The 22985-nt window shown below is 40.9% G+C and overlaps 1 protein-coding gene across 1 annotated transcript in view; it reads right to left on the minus strand.

The window, feature by feature from the left end:
• The window catches only part of DCC (DCC netrin 1 receptor), a 774549-nt gene that overhangs the window by 286106 nt on the left and 465458 nt on the right, over positions 1 to 22985 (minus strand). Inside the window, exons 10-12 of the mRNA XM_032213902.1 lie at positions 12707 to 12855; positions 10246 to 10384; positions 2098 to 2147 (exon numbers count right to left, since the gene is read on the minus strand). Of these exons, the coding sequence (XP_032069793.1) occupies positions 2098 to 2147; positions 10246 to 10384; positions 12707 to 12855 (338 nt within the window). The remainder of the gene's footprint in view (positions 1 to 2097; positions 2148 to 10245; positions 10385 to 12706; positions 12856 to 22985) is intronic.

Below are 22985 nucleotides of genomic sequence, written 5' to 3' on the forward strand. Positions count from 1 at the left end.
CTTCTTTGGTTAGGGGTGTTACTTGGAACCCTCATAGTATGTATGTAAACACATGTACACAGACACACAAAATGAGAACCTTTGATTTTAAGGATCCAATTTGATGGATCCAATAGGAACAAAAACCAGGTTGCCAAAAGGAAGAATTGAGAGGAGAAAGAGTTGTTACTTCCCAACCCTATATGTCAGTTTTTTTCCCAAACTTGGCCACCTCAACATGTGTGAACTTCAACTCCCAGAAGTCTCTAGCCAGCATACAGACTAGGGAATTCCGGGAATTGAAGTTCACACATTTTAAAGTTGCCAAGTTCGGAAAACACTGTTCTGAGGTCAACCCTGAGCTATAAATATTCCCTTCTATTGGTACTGTTCTAGATCAATGACAAATGGCAGGCTTTGGAGAGGAAATTATATTTCCATTTTTTCTTTTCCTCCTACCTAGAAACTTTTGTTCAGAAATAAGAATTGGGGCCTTTGGAATGGGAAGATCGAAAAGAAATCCCAGGCAGGGTTTATACTCACCCAATGAAAACATTAATTTATCAAAAGGAAGTAGGAAGTCCTTCTTATCAGTCCTGGAAAAAATAATTTTCTACCACACACTTTGGCTATTACAGCATAATCTGGATATTCTAAATGTAGCCCTTTTAAGAGGTTCTGAATAGCAGGAAACCTAATTCTCTCAACCTGAAAAGAGGTTATTTATTTCCCTAAACATTACCTGCAAAAGGAAGAAATGAAACTGCATCTAAATGAAACCACATCCACGAAAAGTTGAAACATGATGCAGGTAAACCCTAATTTGCCTAGAGACCAACTTATACTTTAAGGGCACTCTTAAGCCCATTATATGCACATCCCACAATGTCCTGATTATGAGAAACAAATTACAAAGGGGACATTTTGTACATCCATTTTTCAAAAGAAAGGAAACACAAATTATCACAGCTGTTTTAATCTAGAATTTTGGTAGCTGGTTAACCCTAAATGTAAATAAAAGCATCATAAAGATAATGAGGTGGACATGGACAGACTTCTGTGTAACACAAAAAAAGGTTAAATAGCAATAGCGTTTAGACTTATATACCACTTCATAGTGTTTTACAGCCCTTTCTAAGCAGTTTACAGAGTCAGCATATTGTCCCCAACCATCGGGGTCCTCATTTTACCATCCTTGGAAGGATGGAAGCCAACCTTGAGCCAGTCAGGATTGAACTCCTGGCAGCGGGCAGAGTTAGCCTGCAATACTGCATTCTAACCACTGTGCTACCATGGTTCTTATATATTTTAAACATACATAATACAAATTTAAGAGTATGAAAATGGGATCCAGTGTTATCTATCTGAGCAGTTCTCCTATCTTAATGCTTTTGACCCTCTGTATCTCTTGGGAGCTGCCTCCTACATTCTTCTGCATCTAGAGGCAAACTCCACATCGAACACAACTACACCAGAGTGATAGTTCAGTACAATGACACATGGAGCCCATAAACAAACAGACACACAACTGTTCTGACCCCTCCTCCGGCCTGTGAGTAACACAGACACAGGCTTGGCTATTTGCCACTCTTTAATCACAGGAATTACAACTCTGTTGGCTGAAAGCCCAGACATGCTTCTCATGCAAGAAGGGTTGCCAGCAACCCAAACCAAACAGAACAGAAATACAAAACAGACCAGACAAGAGTTCCTCAAGACTGTTATGAATGGTTGTGTCCTGCAAAAGGACCCCTCCCAATTTCTCACTTATATACTCTCTTGGGAGGGGCCAAGCCACAACCACCTGGGCTTGATTATCTCTTATGAGTCTGCCTCCACAGTTGCTGTTTCCATTTTTCTGCCCTTCTTTGCCTGGCGTCAGAAACAAACTGCCTTGAGTCCTCCCCACTGCTCCATGCCTCAGGAGCCTCCTGGTGGCCAACCAGCCTCTCTGGTCCCTGCTCTGAGTCTGAACCCTGCCCAGGGTCTTCCACATCTTCCATAGAAGACTCATAGAGTTCCTTGCTATCCAAGTCCATCAGCAGCTCAAACGGATCCTGCTGGGCCACAACACACAACCATAGCGATTTCAGGTAAGAAGACAGTGTGTTGGCTTACCTTTGAGTTCACCACTTCCAAAGAGATATTCTGAGGAGAAGCGCTTGGCACTGAAATGCAAAGGGATGGGGGAGAAAAATGGATGAAAGCAGAAAAGCTGTAATTAGAGTTATAAAAGATAATGATAACTCTTCCCCCCTCCCTTTCCAAAGTTCCATCTATATCACATTTCCTCACTTTAATAATGAGAAAGCAATTGGGAGAACATTTCCAGCTGGCACCTCAAAACATCCCCGCTGAGGTGAAAACTAAACACATCTGCACAATTTCCTCCCATTTCCAATAATCTTTAGCCACATTATTCAAAAATTAGCTTTCTGTAACTCAATTTTCTGAAAAAGCACAGATGTATAATTTGGCCCAGCAATGTTAGCAGAACCCTGTACCATACTGCTTTTTTCTTCTTCTATTGTTACTTGATAGTGAGATGGGTGGCATGTAAATTTAATTAAAGAATAAATAAATAAAATATTCTGTGTTTATTGAAGCTCTGAAGTTCATATGTCTATGAAGATTCTTACTCATCCAATTCATGATTTTCCCAAAGGTGTTTTTCAAAAAGTAACTGGGCTTCCTCGTTTTTTCCTTGAAAACATTTTGCTTCTTATCCGAGAAGTTTCTGATTGAATCCAGTCATTCAGTCAGAACTGAAGAAACTTCCTGGATGTGAAGCAAAAGGTTTTCAAGAAAACCTTTTACACATTACACATTGGCAACAAAAATCAGAACACCAAATACAAGCTGGGTGGATACAACCTCGTGGATGACCCTCACTCTGTCAAGGACCTTGGAGTACTCATTTCTAATTATCTAAGTGCCAGAGCTCACTGTAAACAGCATTGCCAAAAAGGCATTAAGAGTTGTTAACCTAATCTTACGAAGCTTCTTCTCTGGTAATATTGTACTGCAAACTAGGGCATATAAAGCCTTTGCTAGACCTATTCTCGAATACAGCTCATCTGTCTGGAACCCACACTGCATATCAGACATTAATACAATTGAGCAAGTCCAGAGATATTTCCTCCACTCCTCTGCTTGCAACACAATATCTTATACCACCAGGCTTGAAATGTTGGGCTTAGACAAGTTGGAACTACACTGCCTTCAGTCTGACCTGAGCATAGTACACAAAATTATCTACTACAATGTCCTACCTGTCAATGACTACTTCAGCTTCAACTGCAACAATACACAAACACACAATAGATTCAACTTAAGGTAAACTGCTCCAAACTCAATTGCAGAAAGTACAACTTCAGCAACAGAGTGGCCAATGCCTGGAACGCACTACCTGACTCTGTGGTTTCTTCCCCAAACCCCCATAGCTTTAACCTTAGTCTGTCTACTGTTCACCTCACCCCATTCGTAAGAGGTCTGTAACGAGCATGCATAAGTGCACCAATGTGCCTACCGTCCCTGTCCTACTGTCCCCACTTATTTGTACCCATTTCCTGCATTCATAATCATGTTTATACTTAGATCTGTTATCTTATGCATGCTTGACAAAATAAATAAATTAAATTAAAAATTTTAAAAGTCGAAATTGCCTTTTGAAAGGCAGAAAAGCCTTTTGGGATGTCTGGGTCTCCTATTAAAATGTACTTGAGTAATTTTGGCTTTGAAAATTAGATTGGAGATAAAGGGATTTGGTTAATGGAGATTAGTTTTTGCCTCTAGAGTAGATAATGCTGGATAATCAAGAGTCCCAAGTCCCTTTAAAAAAAGATTTGATCTCTACCCTTAAACATCTATCTAAGTCAACTATTCTATGTCTTCCACAATGGCTCTGTAACTCTGACATAGCAGTGCTCCAAAATGATGCCATGTTAGACATCCTATATGTTAATGGGACTCATCCCAGTAAGCCATCTCTTACATTGAATTAGGCTTCTTGTTGTTGTTGTTGTTGTTGTGCACTATATCTTTGTGTGTCTGTTGGGAAGAAGGGTGCAATACTGCCTTGACCAAATGGTCAACTCTTTGTCAATGTTGGCAGTAGTCTTCATTTGGCCCCAGTGCTTATAGACTGCTTATGGACTGCCTAGCATGTTAGTCTTTAGGTGCCAGATCCAAACAATGTAATATACCAAAATGTTATTGATGTTTTAATGGTACTATTGTTGTTTATAGGGGATTATTATTTTTACCACCTCTGACTGTTTTGTAGTTTCTCTTTTGCTGATGCTTCCTGATTTCTTTGTTTCGATTATTTTGTTTGAAGTTTTGATTGCTGTTAATTAGTGTTCTGGAAATTTATACCTCTGCTGAAAATCAGATTAGCAATCTACATGGAGATTCGTCCAGAAAAGAGATGCCAAGCACTGGCTTTTACAACTCAGAAGAGTATATAATTCCACTGAACAAGCAAGTCTGGAAAGGATTTGGTGCTCTGTCCATATTGGTCAACATAATTTCTGACCTGCTAAAACTGAAGGGCCATTTTGGTCTCCCACTAAGAAAAAAAAAATGGCAATCTCTGTGCAATTAAGACTTAGAGGACCTTATGGTCAAATAGGTGGGGCACAGGAGGAGATATTAACTGATTAGTGTTTTATAAGGTTACAGGACACCAGATGGACAATATATAGTCTCATATCTTAATCTATGGGCTGCTATATAGACTTTGTAGTACATATTTGTCAGAGCCAGAGGTGGGTTCCTACCGGTTTGGATGGGCTCGGCTGGCCATGCCCTCAAACTGGTTCTATCAGCGGCACCATAGGCACCGCTGTCTTGTTTTTTGCTTCTGCGTATGTCACGCTTTTCTTTAGACTGACCATACCCAATCCCTGCAACTGTTCTTGCTATGTTTTTGTCTCCAGGCCTTAATCATCTTTGCTGCTCCTCTTTGCACTTTCCCAAGTCACAACATCATTGTATTACCGGTAGCTTTTTTTTTTTACTTCTTCCGCACACTGCTAATTCATGTTTAAGTGATCGTCCACCAGAACTCCAAGATTCCTCTCACAGTTATTATTTTTGAGCCAGGTTTCACCTAATCTGTACTTGTACCTTTGATTTTTCCTGCTCCGGTGTAAAACTTTGCTTTTCTCCACATTAAATTTCATATTGTTTGATTGTTCAAGCATGTTAACATCTTTTTGGACCCTGAGCTTGTTTTCTGGGGTGTTGGTTATTCCTGTCAGCTTAGTGTCATCTTCAAATTTGATCAGTTCCCCTTCTACTCCATCATCTAACTCATAAGATTTGTTCTTTGTTCCCCATGCCTTACACAATTTGACTCAAGCTAAGGAGATTGGAAAATGAAAACTTCACCTTGCCAATAGATGTTTTACAATAATTTATTTCTTTTGCTTTCTGGGGCAATGGTTCTGCTTTAGTTCTATTACCTTTAGTGATTGCTTTACTGCAGGATATACTCTGTAAAATTCATTTTAACTCAGTATGAAAATAGGCCCATTCATTTGTTTCTGACATATATCAATTATTGTATTCAAGTAGCTGTCAAGGTGTCATACAATAAAGGCACTGCTTAAGTGATAAAAGAAATGTTTAAGTAATTAAAACGGGAGGACAATTTTTCAAAATTTATCCAGAGGGAAAAGGTATTTACTTGGGCCAATTAGCTCCTCAGAATTTCATGGAAGCCTTGGAAAACAAGTGAAGTGATTGATTGCAGAAGATACAATTGTACAATTAAAGACACAGTGATCACACATACCTTCGCAATATATGTTTCAATAAATAAACAAAAGAAAATTTTAAAAAAATCATCCGAGTATCACCAAAATCCCTTTTTGCTTTGGAAAAAATTGAAAAGCAAATCTTTTACGAAATTGAATAAAAATGGTAGAAAAATATGCACAATTGTGATGTTATACTCTGGGTAAAATACCTAAATCTGAGCAATGGAAACTTCTTTTAAAAACTAGACACAAAATTTGGTAAAGAACTATATTGCAGTGGAAATGCTGAACATTAATATTAAAACAGTTACAGAATTGGAGAGGAACTTGTAGGTCTTCTAATCCAACTTGGTCAAGCAGGAAAGAGCAAACTGCAGCTCTGGAGCTGCATGTGGCTCTTTCCTCCCTCTGCTGCAGCTCTGTCATTGGTCGGTGCCACAATTTTGAGAGGAGCTTCCGGTGGGGGGGGGGAGAAGCACAGTGCACCAGGGGAAGACTCTATGGCAAGGGGAGGGGTTTCCAGTTGTCTCCACAATTGATAGGGCTTTCGGTTATGACAGGTAGAGGAAAAAGTATACTGCGCTAGGAAGAGACTCTATGGTGGGGGAAACTGAACTTCCAGTCAGCTCTACAATTGAACAGGGGGTTTGCGGTTAGGACCATTGTGGCTCTCGGTGTTTTCTTTTCTGTGGGAAACGGGTCCAAATGGCTCTTTGAGTGTTTAAGTTTGCCGACCCCTGCCCTATACCATTTCAGACAAATGGTTGTCCAATCTCTTCTTGAAAACCTCCAGTGAGGAGCATCCACAACTTCTGAAGGCCAGCCATTCCACTGATCAATTGTTCTAACTGTCAAGACATTTCTCCTAATTCTTGGTTGGCTCTTTCCTTGATTAATTTCCATCCATTTGTAAAAGATGTTAGCGAAAAGGAGGTTTATCCAGATATTACTCTCTGGGAAAGGCAGTCCAAACTGATGAATGAAGCATTGAGGAGTTATCACCCAGAATGTGAGGGTCTCTTGGAGAACCTAGAAGCACATCCAGAGGGTCACGTCCCTTAAATCATAACATTTAGGGGAACTTGTGGACAATGAGCCGAGGTGGCTCAGTGGTTAAATGCAGCACTGCAGGCTACGTCAGCTGACTGCAGTTCTGCAGTTCAGCTGTTCAAATCTCACCGGCTCAGGGTTGACTCAGCCTTCCACCCTTCCGTGCAGAGAAGAGCAACAAAGATGATTAGGGGAGTGGAGGCTAAAACATACAAAGAACGGTTGCAGGAACTGGGTGTGTCTAGTTTAATGAAAAGAAGAACTAGGGGAGACATGATAGCAGTGTTCCAATATCTCAGGGGCTGCCACAAAGAAGAAGGAGTCAAGCTATTCTCCAAAGCAACTGAGAGTAAACCAAGAAGCAATGGATGGAAACTAATCAAGGAGAGAAGAAACTTAGAACTAAGGGGAAATTTCATGACAGTTAGAACAATTAATCAGTGGAACAATTTGCCTCCAGAAGTTGTGAATGTTCCAACATAGGAAGTTTTTAAAGATGAAATTGGATAACCATTTGTCTGAAGTGTTGTAGGCTTTCCTTTCTAAGCAGGGGGTTGGACTAGAAGACCTGCAAGGTCCCTTCCAACTCTGTTATTCTATATTCTACATATATTTCATTTTCTGCAACAGATTAACTGTGGCTGGAGTTCTTGTAACTTTAACCAATTTAAATTAGTTTTACTTCAACTAATTTGCTTGCAGATAAGGTTGCTATATGGATCTAAGAGCTATAAGATACTAAGCACTTGGCATCAACAGACAACCATTGATTAGAAAGTAAAACCCAGGGGATAATGGAACAACCTCCAAGTTACAAGTAATGAATTGCATCTGCTTAGGCTCAAAGGAAAGTCAGGGAGGTATAGTATTGCTGAATGTTAAAAAGGGAGAAGCTTTACAAGGTTTTAGCAAGTTTGCTTTCATTCTCAGTAATTAAACATTCCACTTACAAATCAAGAACTTTATCACTGAGCTAGAGCCCTATGAAATAAGGAGAATATTTGTTTTAAGAATATTTGCTTTACTGAAGACATGGATACAGAACAAGTAAATCATAAAGCTTGAATGCCCTTTAAGAGGCTCTGACATGACAACTGCATTCAGGACTCTTGGTTTCTAAAGTTGAGCTTGTTAACTTTTTCAACACTCAGTTTAAATTACCCGACACTCGTGATGGCGAACCTATGGCACGCGTGCCAGAAGTGGCACATAGAACCATTTCTCCAGGCATGCCAACCATTGCCTGTTGGTCTTCCAGGTCCCAGCATGCACATGCATGCTGGCCAGCTTGTCTTTGCATGTGCAGGAGTCCTGGAAACTGGAAGAGCAGTTCCCTAGCACGCATGTGTGCACTGGGAAGCTGAGCATCCTGCTTCCGGCGTGCGCATGCATGCAAGTCACCTGATATTCTGGTTTCTGACATGCATGCACACACAAAGACCAGCATGCCAGAAACTGGAAGCTCAGCTGTCCGGTGTGCACATGTGCACTGGGGAGCTGCTCTTTTGGTTCTGGGTGCTCCCCCATGTACGCATGCGTGCTTCCGTTTTGGCACTTGGTACACAATGGCATGACCACCAAAAGAGAGAGGAAAGCAAAGTGAAAACTTTTGAAGTTTCACACAGGTTCTTTGGTGAGAACTGATAACATTTCCTTTCTCCCTATGCAAAAACTTCTAATATCTCACATAAAATTGTCAAAATCTCATGAAGTTTCTGCATTCTAAAAATATTTTAATGAGGCTGGCTCTGACTTAAGAGTCCAAATCAATACTTTATGGCTGACCCATGCTCTAATAAGTTATATATTGTGAATTTATGAACACAGATCTTTAAATTTATTTATTCTGTCATCACTGAGCAACAATGTGCAGCATTAATTACAATGTGATATGTTTTTTTAAAAAAACATATAACATGCTGGCTAGTAATCTTTAGTTACTTGATTAAATCCATCCATTTTCTGCAGGAATTCTCTAATGGGAGGGATTACAAAATTACAAAAAAAAAAAAAAAAAAAAAAAAAACCTTACAAGAACTGTTTAGGGCAAAATTAATATGGAAATTGGCAGCAAGAGTTTAGGAGACATGAGAAATTGATCCCATTAAATGTGTACAGCTATCATATGCAATTTGCTCAGTTAGTATTTTTCTTGATTGAGTTTATTTACAAAGTCTGGTTTCATAGTTTCTAGAACTTATAGTGCAACTATAATATCTGTTTACTTGATGTTGAGTTTGTTGGCTAACTCCTTCTTACTGATGTTTGAAATTAATGTTTGAAAAAAATAATAAAAAAAATAATTCAGTCATGTATTTCTACACTGTAACAAAATTTCTTCAGAAATGAAGAGGAAACAGCCTTCTATATGAAACGACTGGAAACTCATCATATATACCAAATCAGTAACCTATACTTTTCTCTTTATATTTAGGCTGAAATTCGAGCTGAAGAAATGTCTTGGATAAGAAGCAAAATGTCTTCAAAGAAAAAACAAGAAAGTCCAGTTGTGTCTTGAAAAAGCACCTTTGGGACAACCATGACCTGAATGACTGAGACTCTCCATAGACACTGAAATCCTAGAATTTAACTTGACATCAAGTAAAATAGTCAATGCAGAGTAGTTTTATGATACTGGTCTAGGATCAAGAAGAACCAGATTCTTCTTCCTCAAAGATGGATGGAATTGGAGCTAGTTACTCCTTCTCAGCTCAATCTATATTGAAAGATTGGATGGATGGATGGATGGATGGATGGATGGATAGGGAGATAGATAGATAGATAGATAGATAGATAGATAGATAGGTAGGTAGGTAGGTAGGTAGGTAGGTAGGTAGGTAGGTAGGTAGGCAGGCAGGCAGGCAGGCAGGCAGGCAGGCAGGCAGGCAGGCAGGCAGACAGACAGACAGACAGACAGACAGACAGACAGACAGACATTGATTTCACTCATTAATATTCTCATGTCTACATAGGATATCCTAAACTTATCTACCAAAATCCCTAATTCCATAATTATTTTGCTTTCTCTTTCTTTTTCTGTTTGGCGTATACTTAACAACGATTTTCAAAATATAACCAGGGAATAAGTGGATGATCCAATCTACCATTCAATGTGATTTCAGGAAGTTGATCTAGCAAGTGTTTGATAATGAGCAAAAGGTGTTTCAATTGCTAACACCTGAATATATGATCAAGAAAGAGGAGAACTAAACAGCAGTATTTATGGCCATGAGAATCTATTTTGAAGATCTAATTGGAAGGCCGTCTGAGTGAATCAGGAAACCAAATTCATTCTCTGAACCAAATTAACAAATCACTGATTTAGAAGAGTAGAAGTCCAGATATCTCGTTAAATGCCACTGAGTTTCCAAACCAAGCTGACACTTGTTTCAAATTACATTAATCTGATCTGATTAATTGTACATCCTAATGGTTCATAGTTCTAACTTACCATCTGAAAGAGTCCTAACTGTCAGGCCTTCAGTCGATACTCCTGGGCCATAATTATTGTAAGCCAGAAAGCGGAGAGTGTATTCTGTGAATATCTTCAGACCTTCCAGCTTGTAGGATACACCATTAACTTCTACAGTCTGGATGCAGAAAAGAATAAACAAAAAAGTCATAAAAATATAACAACAAGAAAATACTGTCTAGATTAGAACATTGTGATAGATCAGTGATGAGCAAATAGTTTGGCATATGAGGAGCAAAAGGTTAGATCAGCTAACCTTTCAGCTAACCTCATGTGCCAAAATCTCATGGCCGTGACAGCAGATGGGCGGGGGGATGACCAAAAAATGGCCCACTTTTCACTCATTTCTGCCTTCCCCAGCCCCCAGGAGCATTCTATAAGCCTCCTACATGGCCATTTTGATGAAGGGGGCGAGGTTTCAGGAGGCCAAAATGGTGTATTGTATATAAGACACACCCATATTTTCACCCTCTTTTTTGAGGGAAAAAGGTCCATCTTATACTCTGAAAAATACGGTGATAATTTTCAGGGGATTGAAAATTTAATGTATTAAAGGGTACACAAAAACAGGTAAAATGCTATTGCACATATAAAAAATTTTATATGTCAGAGGTCATTCTGACCTTTTCAACTTAAGAAACAGCAGTGGTAGGAATGTGTCCTAAGTAAGGGAAATTTTTATGTTGCTAAATTATTTTCCTGTCATGTATGATGGACCAAATACCATTTCCCCCCTACAAAATGTGAAATGGAATTTATATTTAACTGGGAAAAATTGCCCAGAGAATCTCCATCTCTGGCAAAGTCACTACAGACACATTCCTGCTAAGGAACCTGTTTCGTTTGGTTTAAATAATGAAACACAGAAAGAGCAAGAATTACTGCTTAATGTTGTGGCACTCTCTTCTGTGAAATTTCTCTGATGTCACTGAGTGCCCACATTTTTTTGGGGGGGGGGTTAACAATATTTTTATTTTTCCATTTTCATAACATATAATCACATGTATATTATTACATACACAATATGTTGTAAGAGAAGACAGTATACATGTGCAATCATATTACTTTAAAATCTAACACCCCTTGTCAGGCCTAATATACTTCCCCCCCCCTCCCGCCCTTCCCCCCGAGCCCCCACAACCTAACCCCCCCTCCCGACTTCCCAGAACCTGTACACGGTATAGATATTTAACAAACACAGTCTAAAATATATTGAGGAAAAAAAAGAATAAGAAATTAATAACATCTTTGCGTTGAACTTAGCTCCTCCTTGCTGAGCTAACTTTAAACAATTTAAATCATTCCTAATCTTAAGCATAGGCTATCTGGAATTTCTTAGTCCCATATTTATTTTGTATATAATCGATCCATTTTTTCCAGTCTCGTTTATATCTCTCATTTGAGTGGTCTTTAAGATATGCAGATATTTTAGCCATCTCAGCTAAATTTGTGACTTTCAATGTCCATTCTTGGATTGTAGGCAGATCTTCCTTCTTCCAGTATTGCGCCACCAACAGTCTTGCTGCCGTTATTAAATGCAAAATCAAGTTAACCTCTACCGCTGTGCAATCAGTAATTATACCTAACAAAAATAACTGAGGAGTAAACTTTATCCTTCTTTTAAAGATATTTTGCATAATCCACCATATTTTTATCCAAAATGCCTTAACCTTTTGGCAAGTCCACCATATATGGAAGTATATAGCATCAAGAGAACCACATCTCCAACATTTGGGTTGTAAATTCGAATACATAGAAGCCATTTTTTTAGGATCTAAATGCCATCTATAGAACATCTTGTAAATTTTTTCTCTCAGGTTTTGGGCTTGTGTAAATTTCACATTTCTTACCCAAATTCTTTCCCATGTATCCAACATTATTGGTTCTTCAATATTTTGAGCCCACTTTATCATACAATCTTTAACTAATTCTGTTTCGGAATCCATCTGTACTAATACATTGTATATCATCTTTATATGCATTAAACTTTGATCTCTTATTTGTTTAAATTGATTATCCTCAACTTGGATAAAACCAATTTTTTGATATATTTTCCACCTGGCCTGTAACTGCCCATACTGGAACCATGTTTGAATTACCTTCTCCTCTTTAAAATCCTCTAAGGATTTTAGTTGTAATACCCCCCCTTTCCAGGGTAAGAAGCTGTCTTTAAGTAATTCTACCCTGTTTTTGTGCTATATTCATATTTTCTATTGCATGTCTAGGAATATCCCACATGGGTATCTTGTCATTTAATTTGTGTTGATATTTTTTCCAAACCCGCAATAAAGCATTATACATTTTGATAATGCGTAGTTTACATCAAAGAATCATACTTCCCTCTTCAGGGGGATGAGGATGTTGATAAATCACACGCATTTAGAAAATGATTCCACCTTTCTGGTCATTTCAACCACTATAAATGCCTTTGTTTCCTCACCTGTTCTTTCCCAGTTGGTCCTTCTGTATAGTACAACTTGTACCCTTGCACTGGGCCATTTGCATAGGCAGGTGGTTCCCATGTGATAAGAATTGAGGTAGGTGAGACAGAGACAGCCTGGAGGCTTTCTACTGGTCCAGGAACTTGCACTGCATTGGGGAAAAAAATAAACAGGAATAGTTCAGATGCTCAGATATAAAGTTGAGACATGTGGTGGCATAATGGTGAAGATGCTTGCCTCCTATGTAGAAGGTTAAGAGTTCAATCCTAGGTAGCAGCAGATATTTCTCTCCTAGGGTACAAAGAAAAACAATCTGCTCCAAACTCCTCATGGCATTAGGAAGGGCATCTGGCCAGTCAATTCTCAGATCCATTCAGTCAACCCTTACTCTATCCTAAATTAAGGGATTACAGGGTCATAAAATGGGAGTTCAGATATAAAGTTAAATAGTATTATGGTCATATAACATGGGACATGGTGGCTCAGTGGCTAAGACACTGAGCTTGTCGATCAGAATGGTCAGCAGTTCAGCAGTTCAAATCCCTAGCGCTGCGTAACAGAATGAGCTCCCATTACTTGTCCCAGCCTCTGCCAACCTAGCAGTTCGAAAGCACGTAAAAATGAAAGTAGAAAAAATAGGAACCACCTTTCGTGGGAAGGTAACAGTGTTCCGTGCACCTTTGGTGTTGAGTCATGCCAGCCACATGACCACGGAGACATCTTCAGACAGCACTGGTTCTTCAGCTTTGAAACAGAGATGAGAACTGCCCCCTAGAGTTGGAAACGATTAGCACATATATGCGAGGGGAACCTTTACCTTTATGGTCATATCTTTTCCAATAGCAACTATGATGACTTCAAGTTTTAGTGTGAAATCTTGGACAACAAAATAAATACTGCTTGAAGAAGGATAAATACTGCTCCCATCTTCCAGGGGCAGGGAGAAGAGAAGGAGGGCCCAAGTGATTCAGAGGAATCAATCTGATATAAATACTATTCCATTCTACACAGAAGGCTTTAACAAGGATTTAGGCAAATTGGAATATGTTCAGAGTAAGGTAATGAGGATTGTCAAGAGACTACAAATTAAACTTTGTGAAGAGCGATTGAAGGAACTGGGAGTATTTAGTCTTATTAGGAGTACTGACAAGGGATATTATAGCACATCATGTATCTTGACTTCAGAATAGCGTTTGCCAAGGTACCGCAGGGCATTCTGATGAGCAACCTAATTAAATATAGGCTGAGGCTGCAAGATGGGTCTAGCACTGGCTAGAAAACATTAAGAGTGCTTGTTCCTGATCATATTGGAAGGAAGAATCAAATGCTGTAGGTGCCACATGATTCAATCTTGGGACTATTATATTTTCAATAACAACTTGAGAACCTTCTTGAAGAAGGAATCAGAAGTGTTGAAAAAGGTTCAGAACAAATTCTGTGAGGATGTTTGGGGACCTCAATCTGAATCCTGTGAGAAAAAAAATGAAATTACTAGCATCAGATAGCTTTAAGAAGAGAGGACTTAAGGTTGCAATAGCACTTTTTACCCATCTGGAATAATATCATACAAAGACCTGTTCTCTACACTTTGAAGGGACTAGAAATGAAATAATTATTTATTATTAAGGTGAAGGTTCCCCACACACGTATGTGCTAGTCATTCCCAACTCACCTCGGTTTCAAAGCCGAAGAGCCAGCGCTGTCCAAAGATGTCTCCGTAATCATGTGGCTGGCATGACTAAACACCAAAGACTCACGGAACACTGTTACCTTCCCACCAAAGGTGGTTCCTATTTTTTCTACTTGCATTTTCACATGCTTTCAAACTGCTAGGTTGGCAGAAGCTGGGACAAGCAACGGGAGTTCACTCTGTTACGCAGCACAAGGGATTTGAACAGCCAAACTGCTGACCTTTCTGATCGAAAAGCTCAGCCTCTTAGCCACTGAGCCACTGTGCCCCAGTGATTTATTATTATGATCATCAGAAGCTCACAACTTAAAAAGCTGACCAGGAAAAAAAAACATGCAAACAATATAATAAATAATAAATGAGACAGCCAAATAAAAGCACCAGAACTTTATCGAGTACAACTGGGGAGACAGACGGCCCGCTGATATTTGGGATCTCCTCATTATATGTGGACACACTCTGCAGACTATTTTTTTCTTAACCTCAGCAACTTTAAGATGTGCAGCAGGGGAATTTTGGGTAATGAAGTCCATACACTTTAAAGATGATGAGGTTGAGAAACACTGCTGTAGGACATTGGGCAAATTTCCATTATGTAACATGCTAAAGCAGATTCTGTAACTGATCAGGAGAAAAGGAATATATCTGGGTACCCTGGAAAGTTTACTAAAAGGGGTAGAATAAATGCACTTCCTACAACTACGGAGCTTCTCAGTCAGCCGGGTCACAGTTGTCCCAAAGGTGTTTTTTATCAAGAGGGAACTGGGCTTTCTTATTTTTCTTTGAAGACGTTTCACTTCTCATCCATAAAGCTTCTTCAGCTCTGACTGGATGGTGGGGAATGGAATGATTTATTTTCCTTGCAGACAGCTGGTCATTTGCATTCTTTTAGAGAGTTGTTTAAGTCCACTTGGAGGTTTGTCTGTGTCATCAGCGTCACTTGAGTACTGCAAGTGGGTGTTGATGCTTTTCAGAACTGCTGAAAGGGTTCCTGTAGTCTGCAATTTTTCTGGTAATCCGTTCACACTTTTGCACCACTTGACGGTGTTCATCCCAAAGTGCATAGCCAAATGTCAATGGAGACTCTCAGTCATCCAGGTCATGGTTGTCCCAAAGATGTTTTTTTCAAGAGGCAAATGGACTTTTTTGGTTTTCTTAGAAAGAAAAGTCAGAGGTGAAGAAGCTTCTTGGACGAGAAGCGAAATGTCTTCCAAGAAAAAAAAAACAAGAAAGTCCAATTGCTTCTTGAAAAAGCACCTTTGGGATATTGCATACATCCCTACAAAACTTGTAGAATATACTTGTTTTCTTCCCCATGCCTCAAAGGCATGGATATATATATTACAGGTTCTGGAGAGAACCTGTAATTCAGCAGCTTATCTAATGGAGTTTCCTTCCCAGCTAAATGAAGCTTAGCAAACACTATGAAAGAAACTCAGGGGTGGGATTCAGTCGGTTCGGACCAGTTCGGGCGAACTGGTAGTTCCTGTGAGCTGTTGGCCCTGCCCATCAGCCCCTGCTCTTTCCTGTCCTATGTTTCCCTGTTTTTTAGCTCAGCTGATTCATGTGGCACAGGGGATTGCCTCACATCAGCTGTTTTACTCACCGACACTGACATAGGAGGTAGGTTTTTAAGCTTAAAATGAACAGTTTTTGAATGCTGCACACACAAAGCTCACACTCACTGAACTGGTTGTTAAACCAGTTGTATCCCACCACTGAAAAAACTTGGTCCGCTGGAAGAAAGTTAAGTTTAACCAATGATTGAAAATCAGCAGCCATGGGCTAGTCATCATCTGAGATAAATATACCTCAGTTACAAGGAGGAACTAAGGGGCACTTTTACATCTGAAGCTTTGCCCTTGAATATGAATCTTAACTGAGCTGTATTAATAAAGGAGAATATTTGCAGCTCAGGGTTGACACGAGCTGTCCTTGGTGCTCTCTGAGCTCGCTTGTTTTGTTGCAGCTGTTTCATGACCCAAACTAGTTAACATCATTAGCACTGATGATGTTACCTAGTTGGTTAATGAAATGTCTCCAAGAAAACAAGCAAACTCAGAGAGCACCAGAGGTAGCTTCCTACCGATTCGGACTGGTTTGGCCAAACCAGTAGTGGTTTGGTGGCTTAGGTTGCTGGAATTTGAAGCGATCCAGGCCTGCCAGGTCTCCAAACTGGTTCTCCTACGGGGCCGCCATCTTGATTTTCAATTATGCGCATGTGCAGGACAATTGTAATCACACATTTTTTAAAAACATTTTGCACATGCGCAGACCCATTTTTGTGCAAATGCGCACACGCGCATAACACACATCTGGCATGCAAGCGAGCTAAGTGAGTGTATGTGCACAAAAGTTTTGTGCGCACTGGACTGGTAGTAATGCTGGGAGCAACCCACCCCTGGAGAGCACCAAGGACTTTTCATAACTCAGCTGTAGTAGACAGCAGCAGGCAAACAACAGTCTCATTTGAGAGGAAAATTAAAGTCATATTGTCTGAATTCCTGCAGCTGCTGATGTGAGAACTTAGATAAAGATACAACTTCTTTAAGAAGTTGCTTAAAAGCATTGTGTTCACATCTCTACATTGTCCAAATTACCTTTTCCCCACCAAGTCTATAGCTAGGCATAGTGAAATTGCACCCTACTCAATATTCAGTTTACGGCTTGGCTGGACTGTAATCATCTTCATGAATTTGGTGAACTTTTACCTGAATTTTCAGACTATGAAACTCAGGTAAGCAGCCTGCAAATAAATGTGTAGATACTACGGTCCCTTCCAAATAGTAGGAAAGGGTCAGAGGTGATACTTGCACATCCAAACAGGGTTACAGCAGACCAACTTCAGAGAAATCAAACCTGATAACAGTAATATTCCAAACAGAAAAATAAAATAATAATTTTAAATTAAAAGAAGACAGATTGTGAGAGAATGGAGCAGTTTCTTTAGTAGACACTTGTTTCAAAGTGGCATTCTCACGATGCATTTGGCAATAATGATGTTCAGAATGTAAGTTAAGTCATATTAAAGAGGGATTGGAGGAATAGGGACTGTTAGGGGTTTGAACTTGCTGGCCTAATGGCAGTAGCAACAGCACTTAGACTGATATACCGCTTCACAGTGCTTTACAGCCCTCTTTAAGCTGTTTACAGAGCATATTGCCCCAACAATCTGGGTCCTCATTTTACCCACCCCAGAAGGATGGAAGGCTGAGTTCACCTTGAGCTTGGTGAGATTTGAACTGCCCAATTGCAGGCAGCTGGCAGTCAGCAGAAGTAGCCTGCAGTACTGCATTCTAACCACTGTGCCACTGCAGCTTCAGTAGGGATCCATCAGGTGTAGTGAGTGTCAAAATCTACCCCTTCCTTACTTTAGTATAACACTGTGATGAGGTAAAGAAATTGCACAATTGCACTGTGATTTTTGTGACACCCATTTTGTCACTATCAGAATTAAACTTGGATGACTGTGCTATAGCGCCAAGCAGTTCTAGTGGACAACCACTTAATTATGAGCCAGTAGTGTGTTGCAGCTGCCAAAAAAGCTAATGCAGTCCTAAGCTGCATCAACAGAGGAATAGTATCAAGATTACATGAAGTATTAGTACTGCTCTATACTGCTTTGAGTGAGACCACTTGGAATATTGCATTCAGTTCTGGTCACTGTTGTGGCCCAGCAGGAGCCGTTGGAGCTGCAAACAGACTCCAATAGCGAGGGACCCTATGAGTCGGCTCTGGAAGATGTGGAGGACCCTGGACAGGGTTCAGACTCCGAGCAGGGACCAGAGGGGCTGGTTGGCTACCAGGAGGCACCTGAGGCACGGAGCAGCGGTGAAAGCCAAAGGGAGTTTGTCCCTGATGTCAGGCCCTGGAGCAGTGGGGAGGAGCTAAGGGAGTTGGTCCCGGACGCTAGGCAAAGACGGGCAGATAAGCGTTGACAGCAACTATGGACATATAGAAGATAATTGGGGCCAGGTGGTTGTGATTAAGCTCCTCCCAAGAGAGTATATAAGAAGAGACTTTAGGAGGAGGCTGTTTGCAGGACTCAACTATTATACTAAAGTTGGAGAAGCTCTGGTGTGTATTGCTTATCTGTGGAAGTCTGGGTTGCTGCCAAAGTCTTGTCAGTGTGTTAATTTCTGTAAATAAATTGTCTAGCAGTAATCTTGTGTCGGCGTGACTCACCCTACAGAGGGGGGGTCAGAACAGGTCACCATATGTTAAAAAAAGATGTTCAGACTCAAGAAAGAGTGCAGCAAAGAGCAGCAAAGATGATTAGAGTCTGCAGGTCAAAACATATGTCAAATGATTGCAAGAACCGGGAATGCCTAGTCCAGGGCAGAGGTGGTATTCTACCAGTTCGGACTGGATTGCCAAACTTATAGCAAAAATAGGGGGTGGCTCCGTCCACCTGTGCCCGGCTCTATGGCATCCCACTTAGGCCATTTTTTCCAAAAGCACATGCAGGGAAGGATCTGTGCATATGTGGAAGGATCTGTGCATGCACGGAAGGATCTGAGCATGCGCAGAGGCATGTTCACATTTGCGAACTGGTAGGGAAGTTAAGTGTATAGCACCCCTGCTCCAGGGAAGTCAAAGTAGCAGTCCATGGGCTGGATGTGACACGTACAGGCCACACCTACCCCAGTTCCACGAAGGGGAAAAACATCACGATACGTATTGTGACAGCAACATGATGCCAGGAGTTTGACACCCGTGGCACACTGATAACAATGAGTGAAATAGCTTGCCTTCAGAAGTTGTAAGTATTCCAACACTGGAGGTTTTTAAGAATAGAATGGACAGTCATTTGACTGGAAATGTATAGGGCAAGAGTGTCAAACTCGCATTGTCACATTGTCGTCCCGTGATGATTTGCGACTCCCCCCTTTCATTTAGACAGGGGTGGGCATGTCCAATGCAGGGGTGGGTTTCGACCGGTTCGCACCGGTCCCTGAGATCCGGTTGGTCGCCGAACCCGGAAGTAAGTAACTTCCGGGAATGGCGAAGCCCCCCCCCGCGCCCGCACGCGCCCGCACACCCGCGCCCGCTTCTTACCCATTTTTTCTGAATTCTGCGCTTTCCACGCATACGCAGAACGCATACAGCGCCTGCGCGATCCTCCAGGAGCAGCTGGAGCATCGCGCAGACGCTAGTACGCATGCGTGTGCCGCGTGCATGCGCGAGGACGCCACGTGCGTGCGTGAGGACGCCGCGTGTGTGCGCGAGGACGCCGCCGGCCTCGTTCCAACCGATCCGGTTGGAACGGGGCGAGAAACCCACCCCTGGTCCAATGTGTGACACATTCAGTCCATAGACTGCAAGTTTGATACCCCTGGTATAGGGTCTCCTTGGGAAGGGGAAGGGCTGGACTAGAAGACATCCAAGGTCCCTTCCAACTCTTTTTTTCTGCATTCAGCATTTGGATCCTATAATTCTAATTGAAGGGGCTTTTAAGGACTATTTGTGAGGGGGCTTTGGTAAAAGGGCTATGTTTAATGTTATTCCAATGTGAGGACCTATTAATTTCCATTAATGTTTTGCTTTAATCCATGCCTTTGAGGATGTGAGAAAATAAATCATAAACTAGATGGACAAAGAAGGAGAACCAAAGAAGTCACATCTTAATATCAATCTATTAGTTTCAAAGACCCATTTCTTGCACAGCAAATTAGCCATTGTTTAGCTTTTAAATGCAGAAATAGAAAATCAGAAATAGAAATTCACTTCAGCTTTTAAATGCAGAAGTAGAAATTAATAGGAAGCTAACAACATGTGTCAGTTTCAAAAAAAAACAACAACAAACCAAACAAATGGGTTTTAAAAAGTACTTTATATTATTTCTTTGGTTTTTTTTTCCTGTTTTATCTTCAAAAATTTCTATCTGCATTCTTTCTCTGTGTGGAAACATTTTCAATAAACCCCTTCCTGCCATTAAGTCTCAGTTTACTGAACGTTAATGCCTAGGGCTATTTCTTTTTTTCTCTTTTCATTTCCTTTAAGTTCTCTTCAATTATTGAAAAATAAAACAGACATAAGACTGTTCTTACCAATGGAACAATTGTCTTCTACATACAGTAGCTGGATTATTATTTCATTTAGTGTCCTGGTTCTACAATCCCATTACTCTACTGGAAATATATATATTTATTCTCTTTCTAGTGCTGTACAATTTTTTGTTTTTGTTTTCTTCCTCTCAAGCCTTTTAGTATATTAATCTATTAACGTACTAAATTGTGCTGCACAAAACCATCTTAACTATTTGGGTTGATGCTTTGCATTTATTGATTTCTGCAATTTTACATTATCATTTTACAGTATCATTTGTTTCTCTTGGAATAATTCAGTTTTGAAGGATGGAATTTATTCCCCCCCCCCCAAAAAAAAAGGAAAATAAATAAAGGAACATACAGTTTATGCAATGACAGCCAGTTGGTAAAGGTTCCCCTCGCACATATGTGCTAGTTGTTCCCGACTCTAGGGGTCGGTGCTCATCTCTATTTCAAAGCCGAAGAGCAAGTGCTGTCAGAAGACGTCTCCGTGGTCATGTGGCCAGCATGACTAAATTTTGAAGGCACACAGAACGCTGTTACCTTCTCACCAAAGGTGGTTCCTATTTTTCTACTTGCATTTTTTACATGCTTTTGAACTGCTAGGTTGGCAGAAGGGAGGCCTACTAGGGCACAGAAGGGAGGCCCAAAATGGGGCATAGGGGAGTGCAGTATGCCCCCCCCCGGCCCATTTTTGCTCCGGGGGGGAGGCAGGAGGCTGAGTGCTGCCTGTCACGCCCCCTGACCATGCCCACCATGGCCATACCAGCCAGTCATTAGGGCAGAGAACTGCTAAATTAGTTGAATCCCAGTAAACAGTAACAGAGTTGGAAGGGACCTTGGAGGTCATCTAGTCCAATACCCTGCTCACTCAGGAGACCTGTACTAGGGATTCGAACCACCGAACTGCTGACCTTTCTGATCGACAAGCTCAGTGTCTTAGCCACTAAGCCACCTAGTCCCACCACTGTTTGGCCCTAATAATGAGAAACAGCAGTCTTTTTTATTTACAACCTTAAGAACACAGTTCACTTTGCTTTACGCCTCCTAATTTTCTGCAGAGGAAAAAAAAAAATCCAATGCAAGCTGTTTGCGAAGCCTTTCACCTATCAATAAACCGGAGCGTGATTTGATTGTCTGTGATTTCTCTTCTTCGTCTTCTCTTGTCTTACTGCAGTTAACAGCTTTAATTACATTTCTAGAAAATTTGCTTCAGGGCTCTGCAGGGTGAGGCAGCTTCAGAAAGCTTGGAGGCAATGTAATTATTAGCATAATGAAATCCCTGCTACCCTGCTCTTAACAATTTTGGAAGGCATGACAGCTATTTGTCAAAAAAAAAAAAATCTCAGCACATATAGACTTTTGCCGCTGTTGATCCATAAAGGTTGACATCTCAAGAAGCGATTCTATGTTTCATTGGGCTTTAAGATGTTCATCAGTAATTCCTACAGGCTGGACTAGATTAATGGATTTTATTGACTTAGATTTGGTGGACACCAACAACCAATCCGTAATGTCCCAAAGGTGCTTTTTCAAGAGGCAACTGACTTTCTGGGTTTTTTCCCCCCCTTTCTGGAAAAGCTTCAGCCAACGCAACATACATGTATACATCAAACCCAAGAATACACTGAGGCAGAAGCTTGTCCATCCCAATGATAAAACACCCAAAGTCCACACTTTAAAGAGAGAGCACAGCTGGATTGAAAGAGGGGTCAAAGAGACCATCTAGGTCAAAATTGAACAGCCCTTTCTCAATGGGGGAGGGAGGGATACAACATTACTGATCTCCAATCTACAATACAGTTCTTTCAACAGTTCCAAGAAGGCTCCACACCAGTGATGGGTTTCCATTTTTTTACTACTGGTTCACTCGTGCTTGCGCTCCTTCATGCGTGCAATGCTTCTGTGCATGTGCAGAAGTGTCCAGGTAGGTGGGCATAGCCTCCCACCACCACTACCGGTTTTCCCGATCTGGGCTGAACCGGCAGAAATCCACCTGTGCTCCACACCCATTTGCATCGCTCAGGTGACCCTGATGACCCTGATGTAACCTCCAGGTGGTCTTTACAACTCGCTAAAAGAATACAAATGACCAGCTGTCTGCAAGGAGTATAAATCCTTCCATTCTCCATCATCCAGTCAAAGCTGAAGAAGCTTCTTGGATGAGAAGTGAAACATCATCAAAGAAAAACCAGAAAATCCAGTTGCCTCTTGAAAAAAGCACCTTTGGGACATCCATGACCTGGATGACTGAGAATCTCCATAGACAAACCATGATAGATCCATTATGACAGTGGTCCCCAACCTTTTGGGTACCAGGGACTAGTTCCATAGAAAACAATTTTCCATGGATATGGTACGGTGTGGGGGGGATGGTTTCATGTGCTACCTAGATCCTGGGCCTGTGAACATGAAACTTTGCATAGTTCCATGGTCCAGTTCCTAACAGGTGATAGACTAGTACCAGTCCATGGCCCAGAGATCCCTGCAATATGAAACTTCCTCCAAAGAAAAGGAAAAAAAAAGAGTGGGGTTGTG

This window comes from Thamnophis elegans, chromosome 3 (assembly GCF_009769535.1).
Source record: "Thamnophis elegans isolate rThaEle1 chromosome 3, rThaEle1.pri, whole genome shotgun sequence".
Taxonomy (NCBI): Eukaryota; Metazoa; Chordata; class Lepidosauria; order Squamata; family Colubridae; genus Thamnophis; species Thamnophis elegans.